The sequence below is a fragment of the Zychaea mexicana genome (genome assembly GCF_025766255.1).
Source record: "Zychaea mexicana strain RSA 1403 chromosome Unknown BDB00scaffold_17, whole genome shotgun sequence".
Lineage (NCBI taxonomy): Eukaryota > Fungi > Mucoromycota > Mucoromycetes > Mucorales > Lichtheimiaceae > Zychaea > Zychaea mexicana.
The window spans coordinates 133,744-152,583 of NW_026516680.1; the positions used below are offsets into that span (position 1 = coordinate 133,744).

At 44.2% G+C, this 18,840-nt stretch overlaps 5 protein-coding genes across 5 annotated transcripts; 2 read left to right on the forward strand and 3 right to left on the reverse strand.

Annotated features, from left to right (window-relative positions):
* Positions 1–655: 655 nt before the first annotated feature.
* On the reverse strand, positions 656–5,697 carry BDB00DRAFT_811080 (uncharacterized protein). Its single transcript, XM_053122592.1, has 10 exons — positions 5,675–5,697; positions 4,568–5,606; positions 3,167–4,486; positions 2,536–3,067; positions 2,285–2,412; positions 2,037–2,169; positions 1,876–1,929; positions 1,325–1,715; positions 1,186–1,223; positions 656–1,103 (listed from the first exon to the last, which is right to left on the reverse strand). The coding sequence occupies exons 2-10, from the start codon at positions 5,448–5,450 to the stop codon at positions 845–847; spliced, it is 3,738 nt and encodes a 1,245-aa protein (XP_052982210.1). The 5' UTR covers positions 5,451–5,606; positions 5,675–5,697; the 3' UTR covers positions 656–844.
* A 3,374-nt stretch (positions 5,698–9,071) lies between these two features.
* On the reverse strand, positions 9,072–9,459 carry BDB00DRAFT_178311 (uncharacterized protein). The gene has a single exon (XM_053116357.1). The coding sequence runs from the start codon at positions 9,367–9,369 to the stop codon at positions 9,106–9,108; it is 264 nt and encodes an 87-aa protein (XP_052982211.1). The 5' UTR covers positions 9,370–9,459; the 3' UTR covers positions 9,072–9,105.
* Positions 9,273–10,908, forward strand: BDB00DRAFT_811086 (armadillo-type protein). Its single transcript, XM_053122593.1, has one exon. It carries the CDS (start codon positions 9,393–9,395, stop codon positions 10,509–10,511), a length of 1,119 nt encoding a protein of 372 aa, XP_052982212.1. The 5' UTR covers positions 9,273–9,392; the 3' UTR covers positions 10,512–10,908.
* Positions 10,909–14,503, reverse strand: BDB00DRAFT_811089 (major facilitator superfamily domain-containing protein). Its single transcript, XM_053122594.1, has 15 exons — positions 14,032–14,503; positions 13,869–13,946; positions 13,766–13,791; positions 13,569–13,672; positions 13,413–13,466; positions 13,305–13,316; positions 13,175–13,230; positions 13,017–13,068; positions 12,896–12,942; positions 12,595–12,790; positions 12,205–12,512; positions 12,005–12,114; positions 11,860–11,925; positions 11,532–11,789; positions 10,909–11,452 (listed from the first exon to the last, which is right to left on the reverse strand). Exons 1-15 carry the CDS (start codon positions 14,358–14,360, stop codon positions 11,163–11,165), a joined length of 1,986 nt encoding a protein of 661 aa, XP_052982213.1. The 5' UTR covers positions 14,361–14,503; the 3' UTR covers positions 10,909–11,162.
* A 2,057-nt stretch (positions 14,504–16,560) lies between these two features.
* Positions 16,561–18,034, forward strand: BDB00DRAFT_811091 (ribosomal protein L22/L17). Its single transcript, XM_053122596.1, has 5 exons — positions 16,561–16,596; positions 16,696–16,750; positions 16,855–16,996; positions 17,107–17,308; positions 17,421–18,034. The coding sequence occupies exons 1-5, from the start codon at positions 16,578–16,580 to the stop codon at positions 17,666–17,668; spliced, it is 666 nt and encodes a 221-aa protein (XP_052982214.1). The 5' UTR covers positions 16,561–16,577; the 3' UTR covers positions 17,669–18,034.
* The last annotated feature ends 806 nt before the right edge of the window (positions 18,035–18,840 follow it).

An 18,840-nucleotide genomic window follows, 5' to 3' on the forward strand; every position in this document is an offset into this window, starting at 1 on the left:
TGCGGTAGCATCAGGGTCAAGCTTAGTTTCTAACGAGCTCCTATCAGTAATATTGAGAAGCGATCAGAGGCTGAAGAAAGTAATATCAATAAAGATCAAATAACAAAGTTACTTTGTTCATTGACTGAGTGTTTATCACGCATATGCTGGTGGTTATTAGTGGAAAGGGGAACGGGGCAATGAGCTAAACAATTCCCAGGATACACTTTACGACTTGACGTGTGGCGCAACCCCATATTTTCGAGTCTTTTTTTTAAAAACAGAACGCTGCAAACCGCACGAAAGTGTCCGTTATAGATATCCATCAATTAGCTCTGCTCCCCAGCATCATGAACCAACAAAACTTCTTATTCTACCAGCGAAACGAGGTTGTGGGAGTTTATACTTCGTTATGGTATTCACCTGAAAGCCCAGATAACCCATATATTTGCGCATCTAAACCTGATAATCCTTGTTCATGAGCTTTTCGACTGATCGATGTTTCATGGCATTGTGTGGTGTATGTATACTTATATTTATGATTACCCTTTAAGCAGTGAAGGTCGCCACGTCCGTTCTTTCTGCTTTTACTCTTAGTGTATTCCAGGTCAATGGAATCCACAAGACATATGACAACTAAAACATCATAGACATCGTTAAATTGATAAGGATTACCCTTTTTTTAAAAAAGCGAATACAGTGTGTAACAAGGATGTAAAGAATAAGTTATTAAAAAATTACAAGAGCTTTTGCAAAAAGACAAGAAATAATGATTTAGCGAAACATATTATAGGGAAGTGAGTAATATATCAAAGGGTCTTTCTTCTAACCTACGTAGCTGATACGCTGGTCATACAGTTATTCTTTAAAGCAATGAATCAATACGTCTTGCTCTATCAGCAAATTTGCTTTCACCAACGATGAATCGAATAAGATCATTTAGATGCTCGAGTTCCTCAATAATTTCTTCTGTCGAGCTGGCCATGGCAAACCAGCATAAATTTCTATAGCGGACCCATTGCTTTGTATTCTTGGCTTCCTTTCGGCGGTAACGGATCAAACGAGTGCGAGCTGCTCTAGCAGAAGGCATGTAAGCAGGCAAGGGAATCTTGGATCTCAGTGACCTAATGTTCACAGAAAAAATGTGTACACGCTCAGTTTTTCTTTTTGATCAATCAGTTTTCATATATACTTGAGGACACTTACGTTTGGAGGGTATAAAAATGGAGTAGCATGGATGCCGTCTATAGTGGAATATAATAAAAATGTGCGCATCAGCAATCATTTCCTTTTCCCTCTAATCCAATCCCGTCAAGGGCCTCCTATTTGTTCCACAAAAACTTACCATATCACGTCGATGCACATTGTACTCCTGTAAACAGATATCCTTCTTGACAGATGCTGGCATGGATATGAGTGCTGTTCGGATGGTTAGCAATCGATCCAAAAGGTTCCGCGTCGAGACGATCATTTCCTTGTAAAAATCTTTAGGAAACGGCCCCTTGAGCCGCGGTTCGTGGTCCGTCAGCTCTAATAGGACGCTGCAAGCATTGATTGACTTTTGAATACCGCCTTCCATCTTTTGCGCCTTTTTCTCATCCTCATCAGAGGGTAGGTTTTGATGATCATGGAACAAAAATGTTCCCATTAAAAAGGTATAATAGTCGCCCAGTTCGCCGATAATGCCTGCAACCGATTTCCGAACCGCATGCCTTGCAACAAAGGGCCAGATCATCCTATTTTTTTTTAATCATGGACAAAAGTTCTGGACCATTAGTGCTACTGCCCATAGTAAGAACGCCCCACATTGCTCGTCAATAGCCCTCAGCGACACGTTTAACGCCCATCCTGCACATGCATTAATAGATCTTGGATAAATCGGAAAGATCATCTTACCAGTTAAGAATAACAGCAACCAATATACCCACCACAACGGTAGCCGTGCGCTTCCTGGAAACATAAACAATGGTTGCGTTTGGATTTTAAGTTTTTGTTTGTATGTGTAAATATATGAGGATAATTGACCAGGCCGCATGGATGGTAATGAAATTACATACCAGACAGTTTCATGAATTGGTTCTGACAACTCCGTGACATGTCTGCTCAGTGCAACGGCCATATAAGTCATCAATACCACAATGCCAACCTTGTTATATGTGCTTGCCAGGTGAATATAGAAAAAAGGTATAGCTATTATTATGAAGATAGAGATATTAGCTGCCAATTGATCATAACAACAACAAGATGTCCGAGAGCGACGCAACTATCGATTTATTGCTGCCATACACTACTAATGTATACTTACATAGTAACACCGCAAACAGCGCCAGCAAGTAGGGGCTGCCACCATCTGCCTCAAGTGCAGCCCAGCCCGTGAAGGCACCCACCAAAGTCCCTACGATTCTCCAGAAACTTGCCTCCCATGTGCCACCGCTATAAATAGTAACAAGAACAAAAGAAAAAACCGAGATGTTAGGTTATGCACAAGCATTTTAACGCACATAAACTACCACATTTGATGCTGAGAATGAAATATATTAATAAAAAAGAGTTTACCTAGTTGGATTCATGATGGCGATAATGGTCATGCATGACCACTGACCACGCACACTTTCGTACCATGCAGTCGAAGAAGGTATAAACGCCGGAAAACTCAAAAGAAGCACCGCCAACGCCATTTTCAGCGCAAACTTAAATTCGTACTTTTTCAGGTACTGTAACGTCTTCCAAGTACCATAACGGATGCGCAAGAACAGCGGTGGTTTGATCTTTTCTAGCTGCTGCTGCTGCTTGTCTTCTTCTTCTTTCTCTTCTTTGATAGCACCCCCAGCTTCAAGATCCTCAATAACACCGAGGTGAGTGGAGTCTTTGGTCGCATTCGAACGTTGTTTACGCAGTGTGATGGTCGATCTTGACGATACTTTCTCTAAAACAGGTGATATAATCGTGCTGCTGGTTTGTGATGCGACAGATGACATGCGCCTCGTTTTTTGTTGCTTCGTTGTATCTGTTGTTTTGATCCGTCGTAAGCGGTATTCGTCAGCGGCATCCGGAACTCGATCGTCTTTCATGGCAGGCTGCAACGTTGCTAAGAAAACGCAACAACACCATAGCAACAGTATTATGGTTAGCAACAGATATAGTAGCTGTATGAACCGCCAATCCAATTCGAAAAAAGGGGTCTTACCAAGTGAATATCCACCCTTATCACGAATACTCTGGTGATTGTTCGTGCTAGCCCATTTCTTCCACCACTTTTGCGTCAACTGCGGCATGTATAGATGCTTTCTTCGTCGTTTATGTTTTGAGTGTCGCAACTCATCCATTGTCTTTGCCATGCTTTCAAGTTCGGTTGCTACCTCACGTAAAGAGAAGATGAAGAAGAAGACCAGGAACAGCTCTTCACGCATACCCAGATCCAACACGTCATTGCCCACTTTGGTGCAATTGAGTTTGTACAACGTGTGCATACGTTCGCCTTCGGTTTCATCAAATTTCCGTATCGCTTCGCGCATCGTACCAGCGCAATTGCAGTTTTTCGGATCATGTTTGAGTTTGCAGGATTTGCGAGGCTCGTCTTGTTCGTTCTTGTTTCGTTTTTTGTTGAGCTTTAGCAAATGGAAAATGTATGCCTTCCACGTCTTCCACACCGACTTGTCGTCATCGTCGTCCATATCCAGTTCCTCGACAATGCTATGGCTGACACAGTCCAGCACGGGCGCACATTCCATCGACAATCGCATCAGTGGATCACGCAGACTCTCCAAATAGGTCACTAGAAGTTCACCATCGCCATGCTCGATTATTTGCCGATTTCTTTTGCGTGGTGGTTTTGGCATGGGGTTACTCAGTCTAGCGAGATTCAGGAATGATCGTAACGACGAGACGGATTTCTGGTTTTGATCCTCATGGTCCTCGTCTTCGAGTGAGTTACGTCGTGATCCGGCGCGTGAGCCCGCTCTAGACCCCATACGCGAATTTGGTCGTGAGTTTTGTGGACTATGGCTAGCAGCAAGCATAGCAGCACGGCGTAAATTCAGTTCATCTTCGGTATTGAGCCAGCGTAGCGTCGACTTGCGCGGTTCGTCGTGTGGATGCGTCATTTTGTGGTGTTCGTCTTCCGTATCATGATCGTCGTCGGTGTCTTCATCGGTTTCGTCGGTCGAGCCAGCACCGGCATTTTCGGCCGCAAGTGCGGCAATGGCATTCTCAAACAAGACACGCTCTGTTTTTAAGCTGCCACCAAGAATGTTCAAGTGTTTGGTCAAGCGATCGAGTGATTTTTGAATGTTGCCTAGCTGGTATGGGCGGATGTATGTGTATGATATCTCGTATTTCGCTTCGTGGTAGGCAGACTTGACCTTGGTCATGCCTGCACGCATCTTTTCGGCAGTTTCATCGACAACTTCGCCTGCCACCATCTCGGATTCGGGATCAAGAAAGAACTGCTTGGTAATCAGATCAAGCATCTCTTTGCTGCTGTTGGAAGTTTCCCGCAATGCGCGACCTATGTTCTCCGCCATGGAAAAAATTGTGCATTAGTCACTATTGACGATAATGCAGTGATGTGCTACTAACTACTGCTTACCAAGACCTTCAACCGCAGTTTCTGGCCATATAAAAATATTGACGATTTGTGAGATGGCAGCACCACAAAGCAGCGGTAGACCAAGAGAAAGTGGCAGCTGTGTGGGTATGGTCGTCTGCAACATGCCAGCCGCAGTGCTGAAGCAGAAGATAAAGACGATCATGGCTTGGAGCGAAAAGAAAAAAAACCTTGGGTAGAACTGACGGATCATCTGTGCTGCAAAAATGCCAACAAACAAAAACAATGCGTTGATCACCCTGCCGATTTGGATGGTATCCGGGTGACGGGTATTGTAGGCCACTGAGCAAGCCAGACCTGCGTAAGCAAGACCCATACCAAAACATACACCAAGGGCAGATGTAATGGTGGCATCGAACTGGGCGCCCATGCTACGGCCTGGATGATTAAAGACGACGCCAGCCGTCGTCAAGAAAGCAGCTGGACCCAGTGCCTGTACCAAGGGACTGATCAGACTGAACAACGTCGAGATAAAGTACGCTAGCGTGCACTTTAGTACACGACGCACAACACGGCTAGGAAACCGGCGATGCACAAAGCTAATGACCCGTTCCTTTCTCGATCGCGGCTGCTCATCGACTGTATTGAGGGACTGGGCTGCGGTAGAATAAGCACGACCAATATATTCGAGTTTGGGCCGAAAAGATACGCCACGTGGGGGCTTTGCTTGTGTTTGTGCTCCTTGTTCGTCGCTATCGTGTTGCAGCGGCACCTCCTGCACGTTAGTGTTCTTGTGGCTGTCAAGATCGTATTCGCGGCTGCTAATGCGTTCGGTTGGTTTTGTACTAAAGTTATCGTCCGCACTCGAAATACTGGGTTCTGTGGTAAATATTTGAGGTGCTGTTGGTAACTGTGTCTTTGACATTGGCCGCAGTTCGGGAGGAGACGATGCAGGATCACTCAGTGACAGATCAAAGTACCTGTAACCAAATGATAGGGTTAATCAACTGGGAGACTCCATTAGTGACTGAACTATGGTATATTACCCGGCCCTTTTTTCCATTGGTGTGGGAGAATTGTCGTAGGTGTCGTTGTCATAGTGAGCAGGTGGTGGTGGGTTGATATTTATGTTTGGTGGTATATCCGTAGAGCGCCTTCCAAACTGGTACGAGGTCCAGCCCTGGCCTCGTGGATTTCCTGTCATACACGCTCTTATTTATCTGGAAAAAGACAGATTTCCACACAACAACAAAGTAACAAAGAAAAGGAGTGCTTCCGAACGGACGGCCATCGTTTTCTTGATCGGTCTATCCGTCCCTATCAGTCAGTCAGTCAGGAAAAGGGTCCCCTCTTTTGATGAAACCCAACAAACGATTCGGGGTCGGGATTAAATTCGTTTCAGATTCCATTTTGCCTAATAAGCAGCAACATGAGGAAACAACCACGTTTTGTGTTTCTTGACAATTACCACCACACTGTGACTAGATGAGCCAAGCAAAAGATTCTTTCATCCTGTTTGTTTTTGTTTGGGTACATGTCAAATAGGTTCCTGCCCTGAAAAATGTAGGTAGGTAGCACATTCCCACTCTGTCTCTCTCGCATCAATGTCCTAATATAGGATTTCAAGTGGCACGAGAAGGCAACATAGAAAAAGAGAGCTTAGCGCGTACCGCATGCTAATAGCACGCAGGAACCGCAGCAGTACTATCACGCAAAATAGTAATTATAATAATGCTAAAAATAAGTGGAGCGTCTGCAGCATCTCTACTATATACACTTATTGCAGCAGTGAAAAGAAGGCAAGTAATAAGCAAACACGCACGCACGCACGCACGCACGCACGCACGAACACGCGCCCAAGTATAAGTGACAAAAAAAGGCAACTCCGTCATTTTAAAAAGTGAAAGTAAGAGTAATGACTAACCGTACATTGTTTAGAGAAAAAGAATGGAGAGAACGGATAAGAACAAAGTTTAAAAGTTGCGTATGTGCGCAAGCGGGCGCTCTTGCTGCTGCTGCTGCTGCTGCTGCTGCTGTTGTATCACGATATCATGTACGATGCATATCAACTTGGCCCTCCTTCTTCCTCTCTCTCTTTTCTCGCTGAACGGGCAACGGGCTAAGTAATAAATAAGCAAGTAGATAATACTCTGTAAATGACGAGTTATATTACACGAACCGGCGACCGACTTTCTGTCCGATTGACCGATTGTGATTGACAAGCATTGGTGCACAAGAACAACTAAAATTCTAAGAAAAAAAAAGAGCAAAAAGCGGCTAAGCGATTATTATGGTAAAAACATACAACAAGACACGATGAGAAGGATCATCGCAGCACATATCATGTCACACGCACGCGGCTGTGTATTGGTATGTGTGTTGGTGATGGAATAATGAGGACAATCGATGGTCAGGGCTGAAATAACTCTTTTTTTGAGACACATCATCAGCATCAGCTTCAGCATCAGCAGAATCATGATAGAAATTGGTGTGATGGATAGAAGCATGTCTGTGTGTGTGACAATGCGGCGGTGATCGGCAGGGACAATTATGAAGAAGCTTACCTACTTGGGAAATGCATGCTAGCTGATATAGCATTTGTCCTCATGTATGCTATTCTATATGTGGCCCATGGATAGGGAGTAAAATAGGGCTGGCTGGCTGGCTGGCTGACTGCTGCTACTGCTGCCAAGTGCTGCTGCTGCTGTTTCTCTCTCTGTATGTGTGTGTGTGTAATATGTAATAAGCTGCGTCTGTGTCCAAGGGGGTTGTGTAGGCTGCTCAGGAGAGGGGCTTTGTGTTCTCTCTATCCACCCCCCCCCCCAAGGTTTTCTTTCGGGGAGTTGCACTAGCAGTAGCGTAGGACCTATTAATATAAATTTTGTTTAAACTGTGTGCCAACCCCATTACAAATAAAGCAACTCTATTGTTATACACGTCTGTTGATCTGTGCTGAGTGGAGCAACAACATCAACAACAACAACAACAACAACAACAATGCAACTTGTTACGAGAGAAAGCAATGATCATAGCGTGCTGCTTGATGTGATAGGTCTATGATGTAAATAACCGACTTACTGTATATACTCCATATGTGGGCGTCCCCGATGCACAGCTCACTTTTATTTTCCTTGATGAGCTGCTAGTTTCTTGTCACATTACAGTCCAATTATCATGCTTGCCTCTCTCGCTCTCGCTCTCGCTCTTTGTCTCGTTATTTCCTTTTCTCTATATACTCCATCCATCGCCGCGCATATACGCATACACACGCGCACAGCACGCACCACAGATCGAACAATTATTTAAACAACCTTCTTTTTTGTTTTGCATCTCTTCCTTCTTTTCTCTCTCTCCCACTCACTCTTTACTTCTTTCAATCTGAACATATTGTCTCTTTATATTTTTCTTTTCTCTTCTCGTTCTACAACAAAGACACGTACTCACACCCTCTCTTCCTCTCTCGTTCCAAATATAATAACATAATGTTGACACCTGTCACTACTACTACTACTACTGAAGAAAACATTTTGACAATGAACGGCAAGTGGCAGCACCAGCAGCAGCAGTACGATAATGACATGCCACTGTTTCCACTACCTCCTGCATCATCTTCGTTGAAATCCAGACAATCATTTGGTTCGAGCTCCTTGGACGAGCTCGACTACTTTGGACGTCTCACTACGCGGCTCCCTACTCCACCAAGCGCATTTCCTGGCAATGTTGCGGACCATGGCTCGTCTGGCACTCCATCTCCCAAGGAAGAACGACACGACTTGAAGCACGGTGCATTCGACTATTTTGATCACTTTTATTCGCCACTCGTTAGCAAGGTAATGTATACTCTATTACTTCTGATATTACCCCTGAATTTTCTGCCGTTGCTGTTGCTAAGAAATGATGATTAGGATACTACTACTGTCAACAACAAACTATGGCGCGATGATATCTTGTACAACAACAATAACGACTTTCGTCAACAACAATTTATGGCTTCTGTATTCGACAAAGCTGTCGCGGCAGTAGAGGAAAGGCCGGCCATTCCTTCTCCTGCTTCCAACATGACGCGCACGATCGCCGCTTTGCTCTCCATTCCAATGCCCACCATGAACACAATGTCCACTGACAGTCTCCGACACCACCTTTCTAGTGCCATTGACGCGATTCACAATCTTGTCAAGTCACTCGATAGCGCACAAGCGGAATTAGACAAGGTTGGTGTTTGCGCACACACATGTGGCCACTTTTGGAATCCGGTTCCGGTTGTGTCACTTATCGATTAACCTATCCATCCATCGTTCTTTTTTTATTCATTTTTTTTACTACTGCTACAGCATCGACACCAAGTATGGAGCTTACAATCGTGCCTTTCAACAAAAGAACGCGAGGTCCAGAACATCAAGCAACAACTGGTTGTCGTCACACAGCTCTGCGACGCCCAAGCGGCTCAGCTTTGCCATCAACAACAACAGCAACAGCAACAGCCCAAGAAGAAACAGGACGGCGTCAACAGTAACAATGGTGAAAAGATGTTCTCCGTTACGTCAACCGATCAGCCATCATTACGGCAGACAAAGTAAGCCTTAGCCCTGGTCCGAGAAAATAAATAGAAAAACAACAAAACTTATTAAGCTTATGGGTGCATACGCTATAGATCTTCGCGTAACCTTCATGATAACAACAGCATCAAGGATGGAAAACTCTTGTCTGGGTCTAACACTTCTACCACTGTAACTGAAAAAAGCTCTAGCCGGCGACGCACATCTGCAGAGGTACATATTGTTACAACAATACACATACATAGTACTAAAGTACATTAATGCACAGTAATAATTAATAACTGTCATCCTCTATTACTATTTTGATTGTTATGCAGAAGCAGGCAAGTGGACGGCCCCATCAATCTTCTCAAAATGCAGAGTACCGACGCAAACTGGACAAGAACACGGCCGTGGACTGGGAGGCCATGATTGACAAGATCGTCCAACGCGGCGACCAACAAGCGTCACTGTTCCTGCAACAAAAACTCAAGGCTGCCACCGATGAACAAAAGGAGGCCATCTTTGAAGCCATCTTGCCCCAAGCGTATCCACTGATGACCAGTCGATTTGGCAACTTTCTAGTTCAGCGTCTGTTCGAAGTGGGCTCACGTCAACAAATCGCTGCGTTGATTTCAAAGATGCAAGGCCGTATCGTGTCACTCACCTGTCAACCCTTTGGCTGCCACGTCCTGCAAAAGGCGCTCGACTGCTGCCCCGACGAAGCGACGCGCTCTGCGATGGTCCACGAACTGTTTGAAAACATCAGTGAGACGATCACGCACAAGCACGCCTGCCATATCTGGCAAAAGGTGTTTGAAATGCAATGGGGCGAGGAGGAGAACCATGTACCCCCTGTAATGGACCGTGTCAACCAGGCATTGCAAGGCAAATGGACCCGAGTTGCACTCGACGAAACCGGCAGTCTGGTAATCCAGCATATCTTTGAGAACATCAACGAACAAGACAAACGCCCAGTCCTTGATGAGGTGCTCGACAATATCATGGTGATTGCCAGGGGCCAGTGGGGCAACTGGGTTGTCCAACACATTCTGGAACAGGCGCAAGACAGTCGCGACCGCGAGCATGCGTTCCGCGTGGTTCTGGAACACGCCGCGGGACTCTCGATGGACCAGTTTGCGTCCAAGGTGGTCGAAAAGGCCCTGCGCACAGGAGGCCCGGTGTTCCTGGAACAGTTTATGGAGAAGATCATGCTCAAGCAGCAGCAACGCCGCGAGCCGCTCATTGACATGGCATCCGATCAGTATGGAAACTACGTCGTCCAATGGCTCATCAACCATGCCGGCACGGAACACCAGGTCAAGATGTGTCGATTGATCAAGCGCCATATGGTTTCGCTGCGCGGATCCAAGTACGGCCAACGCGTTGCTTTCTTGGTCGAAAAGGTGCTGCGATCTCAAGAAATCACTACCTACCCTATCCATCAATAACAGCTTAAAAGAAATACCCCACACGCCATACACACCAACTCCATACAAGCACACACATTCAAACCATCTGCAGAAGTAAAAACAAAGGGCTTGCCCTGATTATACTTCTTTATCTTCTCGTCTCTATTCATATATGCGCATCACACACCACAAAACCATTTTCATCATCTTCTTCTTCCTTATGTACCATAGCGAGAGAGGAAGGAAAACACTCTTTTGTTCTTTTTACAAATCCTGACCCCCTTAAAAATCGTTCTTCTCACTACCACCACCACCACCACCCCTTAGTATCTTGTTATTTAAGCCAACCCTTACAAACTATAAGAGATCATGTGTACATGATTGATTGATGGATCTAACAATTAAAAAAGGAAAACCAACTGTTTCCACTCTGAGATAATTATTGCAAACGAAATATTTGGTGATTTTATACTGTGGCTGATTTGGGGGTGGTGTTGAACAAGTGCTAAAAAGTGCGAGAATTGCATGATTACTATTGACTGGATGCTGAATATTATTGCTACTAATAGTACAAATAAGTGTTGCTGTTGAATGCAAAGAATGAAAAAGAGACAAATGATGGTTATGCTGGTATATAAAACGCCTTTTCACCTGGTGGGGGGCTGAGAAAGAGAGAGAAGCAGGAGAGATTTACTGATCGCGCTTAGTAGCTGCAGCAGCAGCAACTGCAGGACTATTGCTGGCATCTCCTTCATCCTCCACTTTGACAACAACTTGATCATTGCTGCTCGACTCGCCAACGACCGTTACATCACCTGCTTGAAATGTGATATCTCTCAAAGCTACTTGCTTCTCGCCGCGTCCATTAACTTCACCAACTTCTACTTGCTGCTTTTCCTGCTCGTCTTGCTTCTTTGGAGCGGGTCGTCCACCAGGTCTACGCAATGGATAATGCTTCACTAACAATGAGCTCAAAAATCCTAAAAAGACAATGGTTTGTACGGTTAGCAAACGCCCTCCTCTCCTTTTTCGAGCGTTCCTCCAGCAAACGCTTATTACCTAGACCACTCATGATCGTCAGAATATGCCAAACAAACCGTAATGACTCAACGTAAATCTCTACTGTGGTTTGGAAATACTCCTGTGGTAGCCCGTCCCGGATATATTCGGGCGATTGAAAGATCATCTCAACATACTGCATAGGAATCGCGTTAGGCAAGTCCTTCTTCAGTGATGAGTTAAGAATGGCTGATGCAATAGCGACACCGAGAGCACCACCCAAGACACGCGAAAAATTGTTTAAACCAGTGACGACAGCTATATTTTGACCCAACACATTGTGCTGTTAGCCCCATTTTCTCTCCCTAATATCAGTCCTCGCACTCACCGATATCACGCGGCTCAGCGGCAGCTTGAATAGCAATAATCGTCGAGGAAAAGAGCAAGCCCATGCCTAATGACATAATGTCACATACAACTAATAGTAAGTCTCCTATATCTTTCCCTTGTGTTATAAAGAAGAGATACATTACCAGCACCACCAATCACAGTGAAACCATAGATCATTGACCAAGACGTGTCAACGTCGTACAAGCTGAAGAGACCGATACAGAGTGTCAAGAATCCCATGCCAATAGTAATCCTATGATATATATGACAGACAGAGTGAAGCAAAGTTAAGGGTTGCTGTGAATACGGGTTTTCCATATGTGAGAGCAAAAAGTATACTTACAATGGTCGATACATGCCAATTTTGGAAATGAAAAGACCGGCGCCGGTTGACAGGACGGCAATCACCATTTGCATGGGAATCAAGCGAATACCGGACCACGTGGCTGAATCGCCGCGTACGACTTGGAAGTAAATGGGCAAGTAGTAAAGAGCAGCAAAAAAAGTAAGGCCAAAGAACAGGTTGACGGAAAGAATAGCGACGATGGACCTGTTCTTAAACAACCGCGGTGGCATCAAGGGCTCAGCAGCATACTTGACTTCGACCACAACCAACAAGGCGATCAAAACACCTGTCAAAACAAACGGTGCCTATTGTGGAAAGAAGGGTGAGCACCGATCCATGTAGTAGGTTTGGTATCCGATTACTACTACTGCTGCTACTACTACTCACAATAACAGCAGCGGAATCCCATGGGAACGTCTGACCACCAAAATTCATGGCAAGCAGGAATAAGGTGGCAGCTGCCAAAACCAGAAAGTTGCCTGCATAATCAATGCGCTTCAATTTCGCCTTTAAGTCTTGCTTTTCCATTGGCAGATGCAGAAAGAAGAACAGAATAACAAGAGCAACACCACCGATGGGCAGACTGGAGGAGATCACATGAATACGCAAGCGTTTGTCGTTGAGTGAAGCAGTTCTTGTCTGTCTCTCACCACCGATCTTTCCCCTTTCATCCTATTGCTATGCTTACTTGATGTAAAAATTCCATCGCCATGATGCATTGTCGGTCAAACTCCCCTATTGGTTTGTTCATATGATTGCATCTGTGAGTAGTCTGCATATTCCGGTAAGCATAAAACAAACCTACTTACACCAATCAAGGGACCGAAAACACTCGACAGGGCAAAAACGGCATTGACAATTCTAAGCACATGTGTCCCGTCAGCTATAGTTTCCCATCTTCTAGGTGCTTCGCTAATAGTAACACCTTCTCTATATACCACCGTGTGTACATAGCACCCTTCCTTACCCTTGGTAACTGCCTCTTTTTTCCAATGGTACCAGATCGGATATAATGACGAAAACCTGTACGACGTGTTACTGAAACCGGACGGCGGCGCCGAAAAGATGAAAAAAGATGAAAAAACTTGATAGCTTACCATAGAGAATATCTGTAACAGAGCCAACAGCCAAAAAAAGATGAGCCAATAACAGCAACAAACAAACAAACATTAGCGTTGAGTACAGAATGCTGTAGAAACACTTACACTGGCCGCACCAATGCCTTGAATCGCACGACAAACAATCAGCATAATCATCGTCTGGGTTTGACAAAACATTGTTCTTTAGTCACACAGTGCCCAACCTGTTTGTCACACACATTGCTGCACCCCCACACTAGCATGCCACTACTTCTTCCTTACCTGCGAAGCACCGCACAAGACAGAACCGATCAAAAACACAACAATACCAAACATGAGTATGTATTTACGGCCAAAGATGTCGGAAAATTTTGAAAAGAGCGGCTCTATGCAAAGTCAAACAGATGGTGTGGGGAATAGACATATTAAACTTTCAGCTCTCCCTCCCTCATTCTTTCTTCGAGAAAACAAAAACTTACGAAATGCATCGAGCGTCAGTACATAACTACAAGATAAACAGCAATTAAATAAGATGCAATGCTATCTGTTTGACGGATTCAGACAAGTACACGACTGCTGTACCTGTTGACAACCCAGGATGAAATCGCCATGGCTTCGAAATCTGATCCAATCTTCGGTAACGATGTGGCAACGATGGTGCTGTTGTTGGATTTTTGTTCGATGAAAATGAGTCATACAATACATGCTGGAAAAACGCGTATCGCCATCTTTTTTTCCTCCTTACTTGTCCAAGGCTGCCAAAAACAGTGAAAGCTGCAAACTCAAGAACGTCAAAACAACTGCAATCCGACGTTTTCTAGCTGCTTTTTTCTCAGCGGCGTAATTATCACTGATCTGCGTTTTTTCATTTGTCGTGGTTGTTACAGATCGAACAGTTACTGTGTCGTTGGATGATGGTCGTTCGTCTTGATCCGCATCAACGCTTTGACGACGACTTGGTTCTTCCATTGCTGTTGTTGGTGGCGTCCCCATTCGCAATCGGATCAAGAATTTGTGGAAAAGTGAAAGGGAAAGAACAAGAAGCACGAAAAAAAAACGACAAGAAATCTCCATATCTTAAAAGCTCCGCTCAAGTCGCTGCCTTTGGCAAGAAGAGCATTTGAAACGGTGCAATAAAGGCCCGCTTTTTTCTTTTCTTTTTGGGGAGCATCAAGAAAAACCAGACCGATGGTTTTGTACTTGTCGTTCCGGTAAAGAAATTATGGATCGTGTGTGTGTGTGTGATGCGCAGCTTCTCGTGGGTCATGATGAGCAAAGAAAATTTAGGTGGCTTTCCCGATCACTAGCGCGGATCTTCGGTTTACCAGAAACAATTCTATCGTGTTACAAACACGGGTAAACCTTTGTCGATTTCCGTCCAACCGGACCACCACACCACAAACATGACCATGACTAGATCGAGTTGCAAATGGATTCGTTGGAAAGAACACACATCAATGGCTGTGCGTGGTGTGTGTGTGTGTGTGTGTGTGTGATCATGAGGAGTTGTGGACCCATAGTTTTACGCTTACAGATCTGATCTCCAGATATTTCTCACACTATGTATCTAACTAGAACCGTCCCTGAACTCTGTGATGCATAGCCCGTTGGTTGTCAAAGAGTTGCTATGGTTCGTTTAAAGCAGCTCGAAAGAGATAGACAGCTTTTACCTGATATGGTGAGGAGACTTTTCATGCGTAGACATATCGGATCTAGTTTCCCTTTTTGGCTCGGCCAGCAGCAGTGAGTGGCTGCCATGATGATATGCAATCATCAAACACTTGAAGGCCGGGTCAATATACTACACTAGCTAATACGACGATAGCTGTGCATATCAAGTCTGCAACTCGCCCTTATTAGCAAGCACTACTACTCTACAAACAAGAAATGATCCTATAACAAGCACTTTTTATTATATAATCGACTGCTTACATCGGTATTACTGCTATTGCTACTACTATCACAATATACATGATGATGAATGATAGCCAACGATCGAGACGCCATTTAGTTTGCAACTTGTTTCATTCTCTTTCGTGCAGCCAAATTTTCACTACTTGTCATCAAAGAAAGGGCGCCCGTCAGAGGCGTAACGTGGCAACCATGACGAATGCTTCAGGTATCGACGTAGTCCAGTACAGACAGCAGCTAGAAGGTTACACGTTTACTCCGTCCACCGGAGTAAGTCACCTAATGTATCCAAACACGTTGTTTTATAAGAAAACGAGCATTGATCGTCTTCGCACCTTGGGACTGAACCTCCGCTATGATAGCAGCTGTATAGATGATAGATGCTGTTGTAATGGAAGAGATTTATTAGATGACATGCAGCAAAGATATAGCATCAGTACTGCTAACCCAAGTTTTGTGGTAGATGTGTACAAAGTGTGAAAGATATCAATTTTATCAAGCATGTACAAAAACAATTGCAGAAAGGGTATAAGTTTCTATAGAGCCTGCCACTTGTCGTTGTTGTCAGTATCAACATGGCCAGTGACTTCAACTGAGCATTATCCTCAGATTTTAAGTGACTATGACTGTAGACAGATCATGAGCACATACAAGATGGATGAGCAAGCTATTCGTGAACCGTACGAGTTATGGCCGAGATCACGGCGTGACGGGTCAGAGCTATTATAGAATGCCATTATTCAATTAATATTTGGTCCCCGTTGTTATGGCTCCTTGCCTTGCCTTGGTGAAAGGTGATCATTTAATTTAAGCTCAAACATATGAAAAATAAGAACTTTCATTGTCCTCATGGTCATATTTATGCTCTGGGATCGCTTGGATCAATCACCCAGATGCCAATCTCGTCTGTTTCTTTCTCGCTGTTAACTGCAACGGACTTCTTGCTGCCTAGTGCAAAGGGAATGACGAGTGACAAAATGCTGGAGACGGAATACGCTACCAATGTTGTATGACGAGCAACCATATTCTGCGTGCTTCATCAGTAGCTGCTGTCTTCTAATGGATCAAAATCACGGTGGACCAACGTAAGGGAAGAAAAGATGCTAGCGATGATGTGAATGACAAGCTACGTATGTATTCATCCGATACATTGATCTAAACGCTAATAGCGTTCAGGTTCTTACAAACTTAGTTCGGAGCGCTGTATATTTCAACCGGCTTGATGAATGCGCGGCATGAGGGCATAACATTGTCATGAATCTACGACGGGTTTTTTGACGGCACTTGCCAAAAATGGTGGCGGATTTTGAAAACAGGTTGAAGGGCTCTTCAAGAAAAAAAAAACAATCCTTCCAGCGTACAACAAGAACAACAAGAAACATGGCCAGCTTCTCATTAAGTATGTTCTCTTCTTATATTTGTATTTGAATCGCGACCGCATGCACGCACCCACTCTAAACTAACGCATATTGACTCATTCACTTCTTTTGATCCTTAGCCTCGGCTTTCCGTGCCGTATGTCGACCATTGTCACAACCAACGCGCTTACAAAGGTACGATTACCAGCCATCTCCAAACTCACTCTACAGAAAAAGATGCTTTCTGAATGTCTGTAGCACATGCATGTGCAGCTTGTTAACACAGCGACGTTTTTTAGATTCTCTACAGCACCTCGTCGTTTAGCTGAACAACCTGCTACATCTCGACCCGATGTTGGTGCTTCGTCCTTGTTTGAAAATGTCACTGTTGAATCTGGAAAGGAACAATTGGAACATGGTGAAAAGGCAGTGAAGAAACAGGTATTTTTTGATTGTCATATACCTTTTTTTTATTTTGGAGAAAAGGACGATAGTGTGTTTTTTGATGTTGTCAAAGACAAGGGAGTTCTGACACTTGCTTTGAACAATAGTACCAATGGTCGTCTACCAACATGAAAGGCAGCCCGCGAAAATTAAACATGCTTGCACGACAAATCCGAAACTTGCCTGTGGACGAAGCTATCAAACAGATGGAATTCTCACCAAAACGAACAGCACGCAAGATCATGCACAATTTGGCATTTGCTCGAAAGAACGCTGCAGAACAGAAGGATATGCAAAACCTCATTGTCGGTAAGTCTATAGGCGATTACTACTGTGGAGCAAGAGAAAGAGGAGGATAAGGAGAAGGAGGGAATGACTGTTTTTTTTTCGAGTATACTTACGTATGGTTTGGTAATGATAGCACAAGCGTGGGTTGGCAAAGGACGATACATCAAACGCATTCGACCACACGGTCGTGGTCAGTTTGGTATTATGCATCACAAGGAATCACATATCAAGTTTTTGCTTGAAGAGGCACCTCAAGCGGATCAGGAAGCAATCACAGCTTCCCGAAGAAACATTCGTGGTTGGAAGGACACAAAGAAGGTTTGGACACCTTTGAAGGAGAATAAGCCAATCTACAACCCAAAGGCTTTCTACAACTGGTAGATAAAGGGAGAGACAAGAGCCATTTAGACAGCAACAGCCACACACATTCACTTATCATACATGCACAAACACTCGACAATTTCTTCTCTCGCCTCATCCCTCCCGTCTGAAAAAAGACGATATGTATTTTCTTTTCTCTTCTTGTAATTAGTGATAGAGCATTAATGTTCAATATCTATCCAAAAAAAAGTATGATTGATTTTATTAATCGTTTCGGGAACACTTCGAAAGGCTTGGGTGAGGTGATACAGTAATCTAAACTATGCCAAAGCGTTTACTGGGACCTTTAGAATACCCTTTCTCATCTGACCAACTGTATCTATTCTATTACAATGCCAAGAACTTGTTACCGTCTCTCTCGCACGAAAGTTGTACATGGTTCGATGGTCGACAAAGTCACTAAGCTTTTGAGTTCCATCATCCAGAAAGCAGGTCGCCGTGGCTCAATTAAAAGATATTGTGGCCAGCGAATAAGTAACAGCATACGAACTGCAGAACTCAAATTAAACATATGCGCGTAATAGATGCAAATTCCGCTATCCCTGTTTGCGCAGGGTGCTTTTGTTTTGTACAGCGACATCACCACTAAACTTTATGTGTTTGGTGTGTGGGGAGGATAGGATTTTTTGAAATGCACATTGCGTTGTGAAAGTGGCTACGTACATGGTTGTACAGATGTCTGTAGAAGGACTGTTATCAGGTAAGTAACCAGTACAAACAAACGATGCGCGATGGTTGTGTGCCTTTGCTGTGTGAAACATTTTTTGTTTGCACTTGCGCCCGAACGTCATCGTGAACAATATGCTGTGTACAAGCAAAGAAGCCCGTTATGCATATATATCTTCTGTAACTGGCGTGATACCGCATCACTTTGGGTAAATGATTCATCGACGCGACTTTGAGTTCCAGTACATGTCTATATGAATTGGAGCGGTTTTATAAGATATACGATGAGGTTGGTGACATGAGGAGTGTTATTGTTGCCAATTTGCAGAAGAAGGAAAAAAACACATGGTTAAAAAAAAAGTAACAATAGGGCTGCGTTATAGGTATACTGCACAAAACAAGCCAGTGCAGCTGACCATCAGAACCTTGTACGTTATATCTGTAGACAGAAATATGCGCGTTCGATATCAAGCCTCAAGTAACAAGGCCAACAGCGTAATGATCAT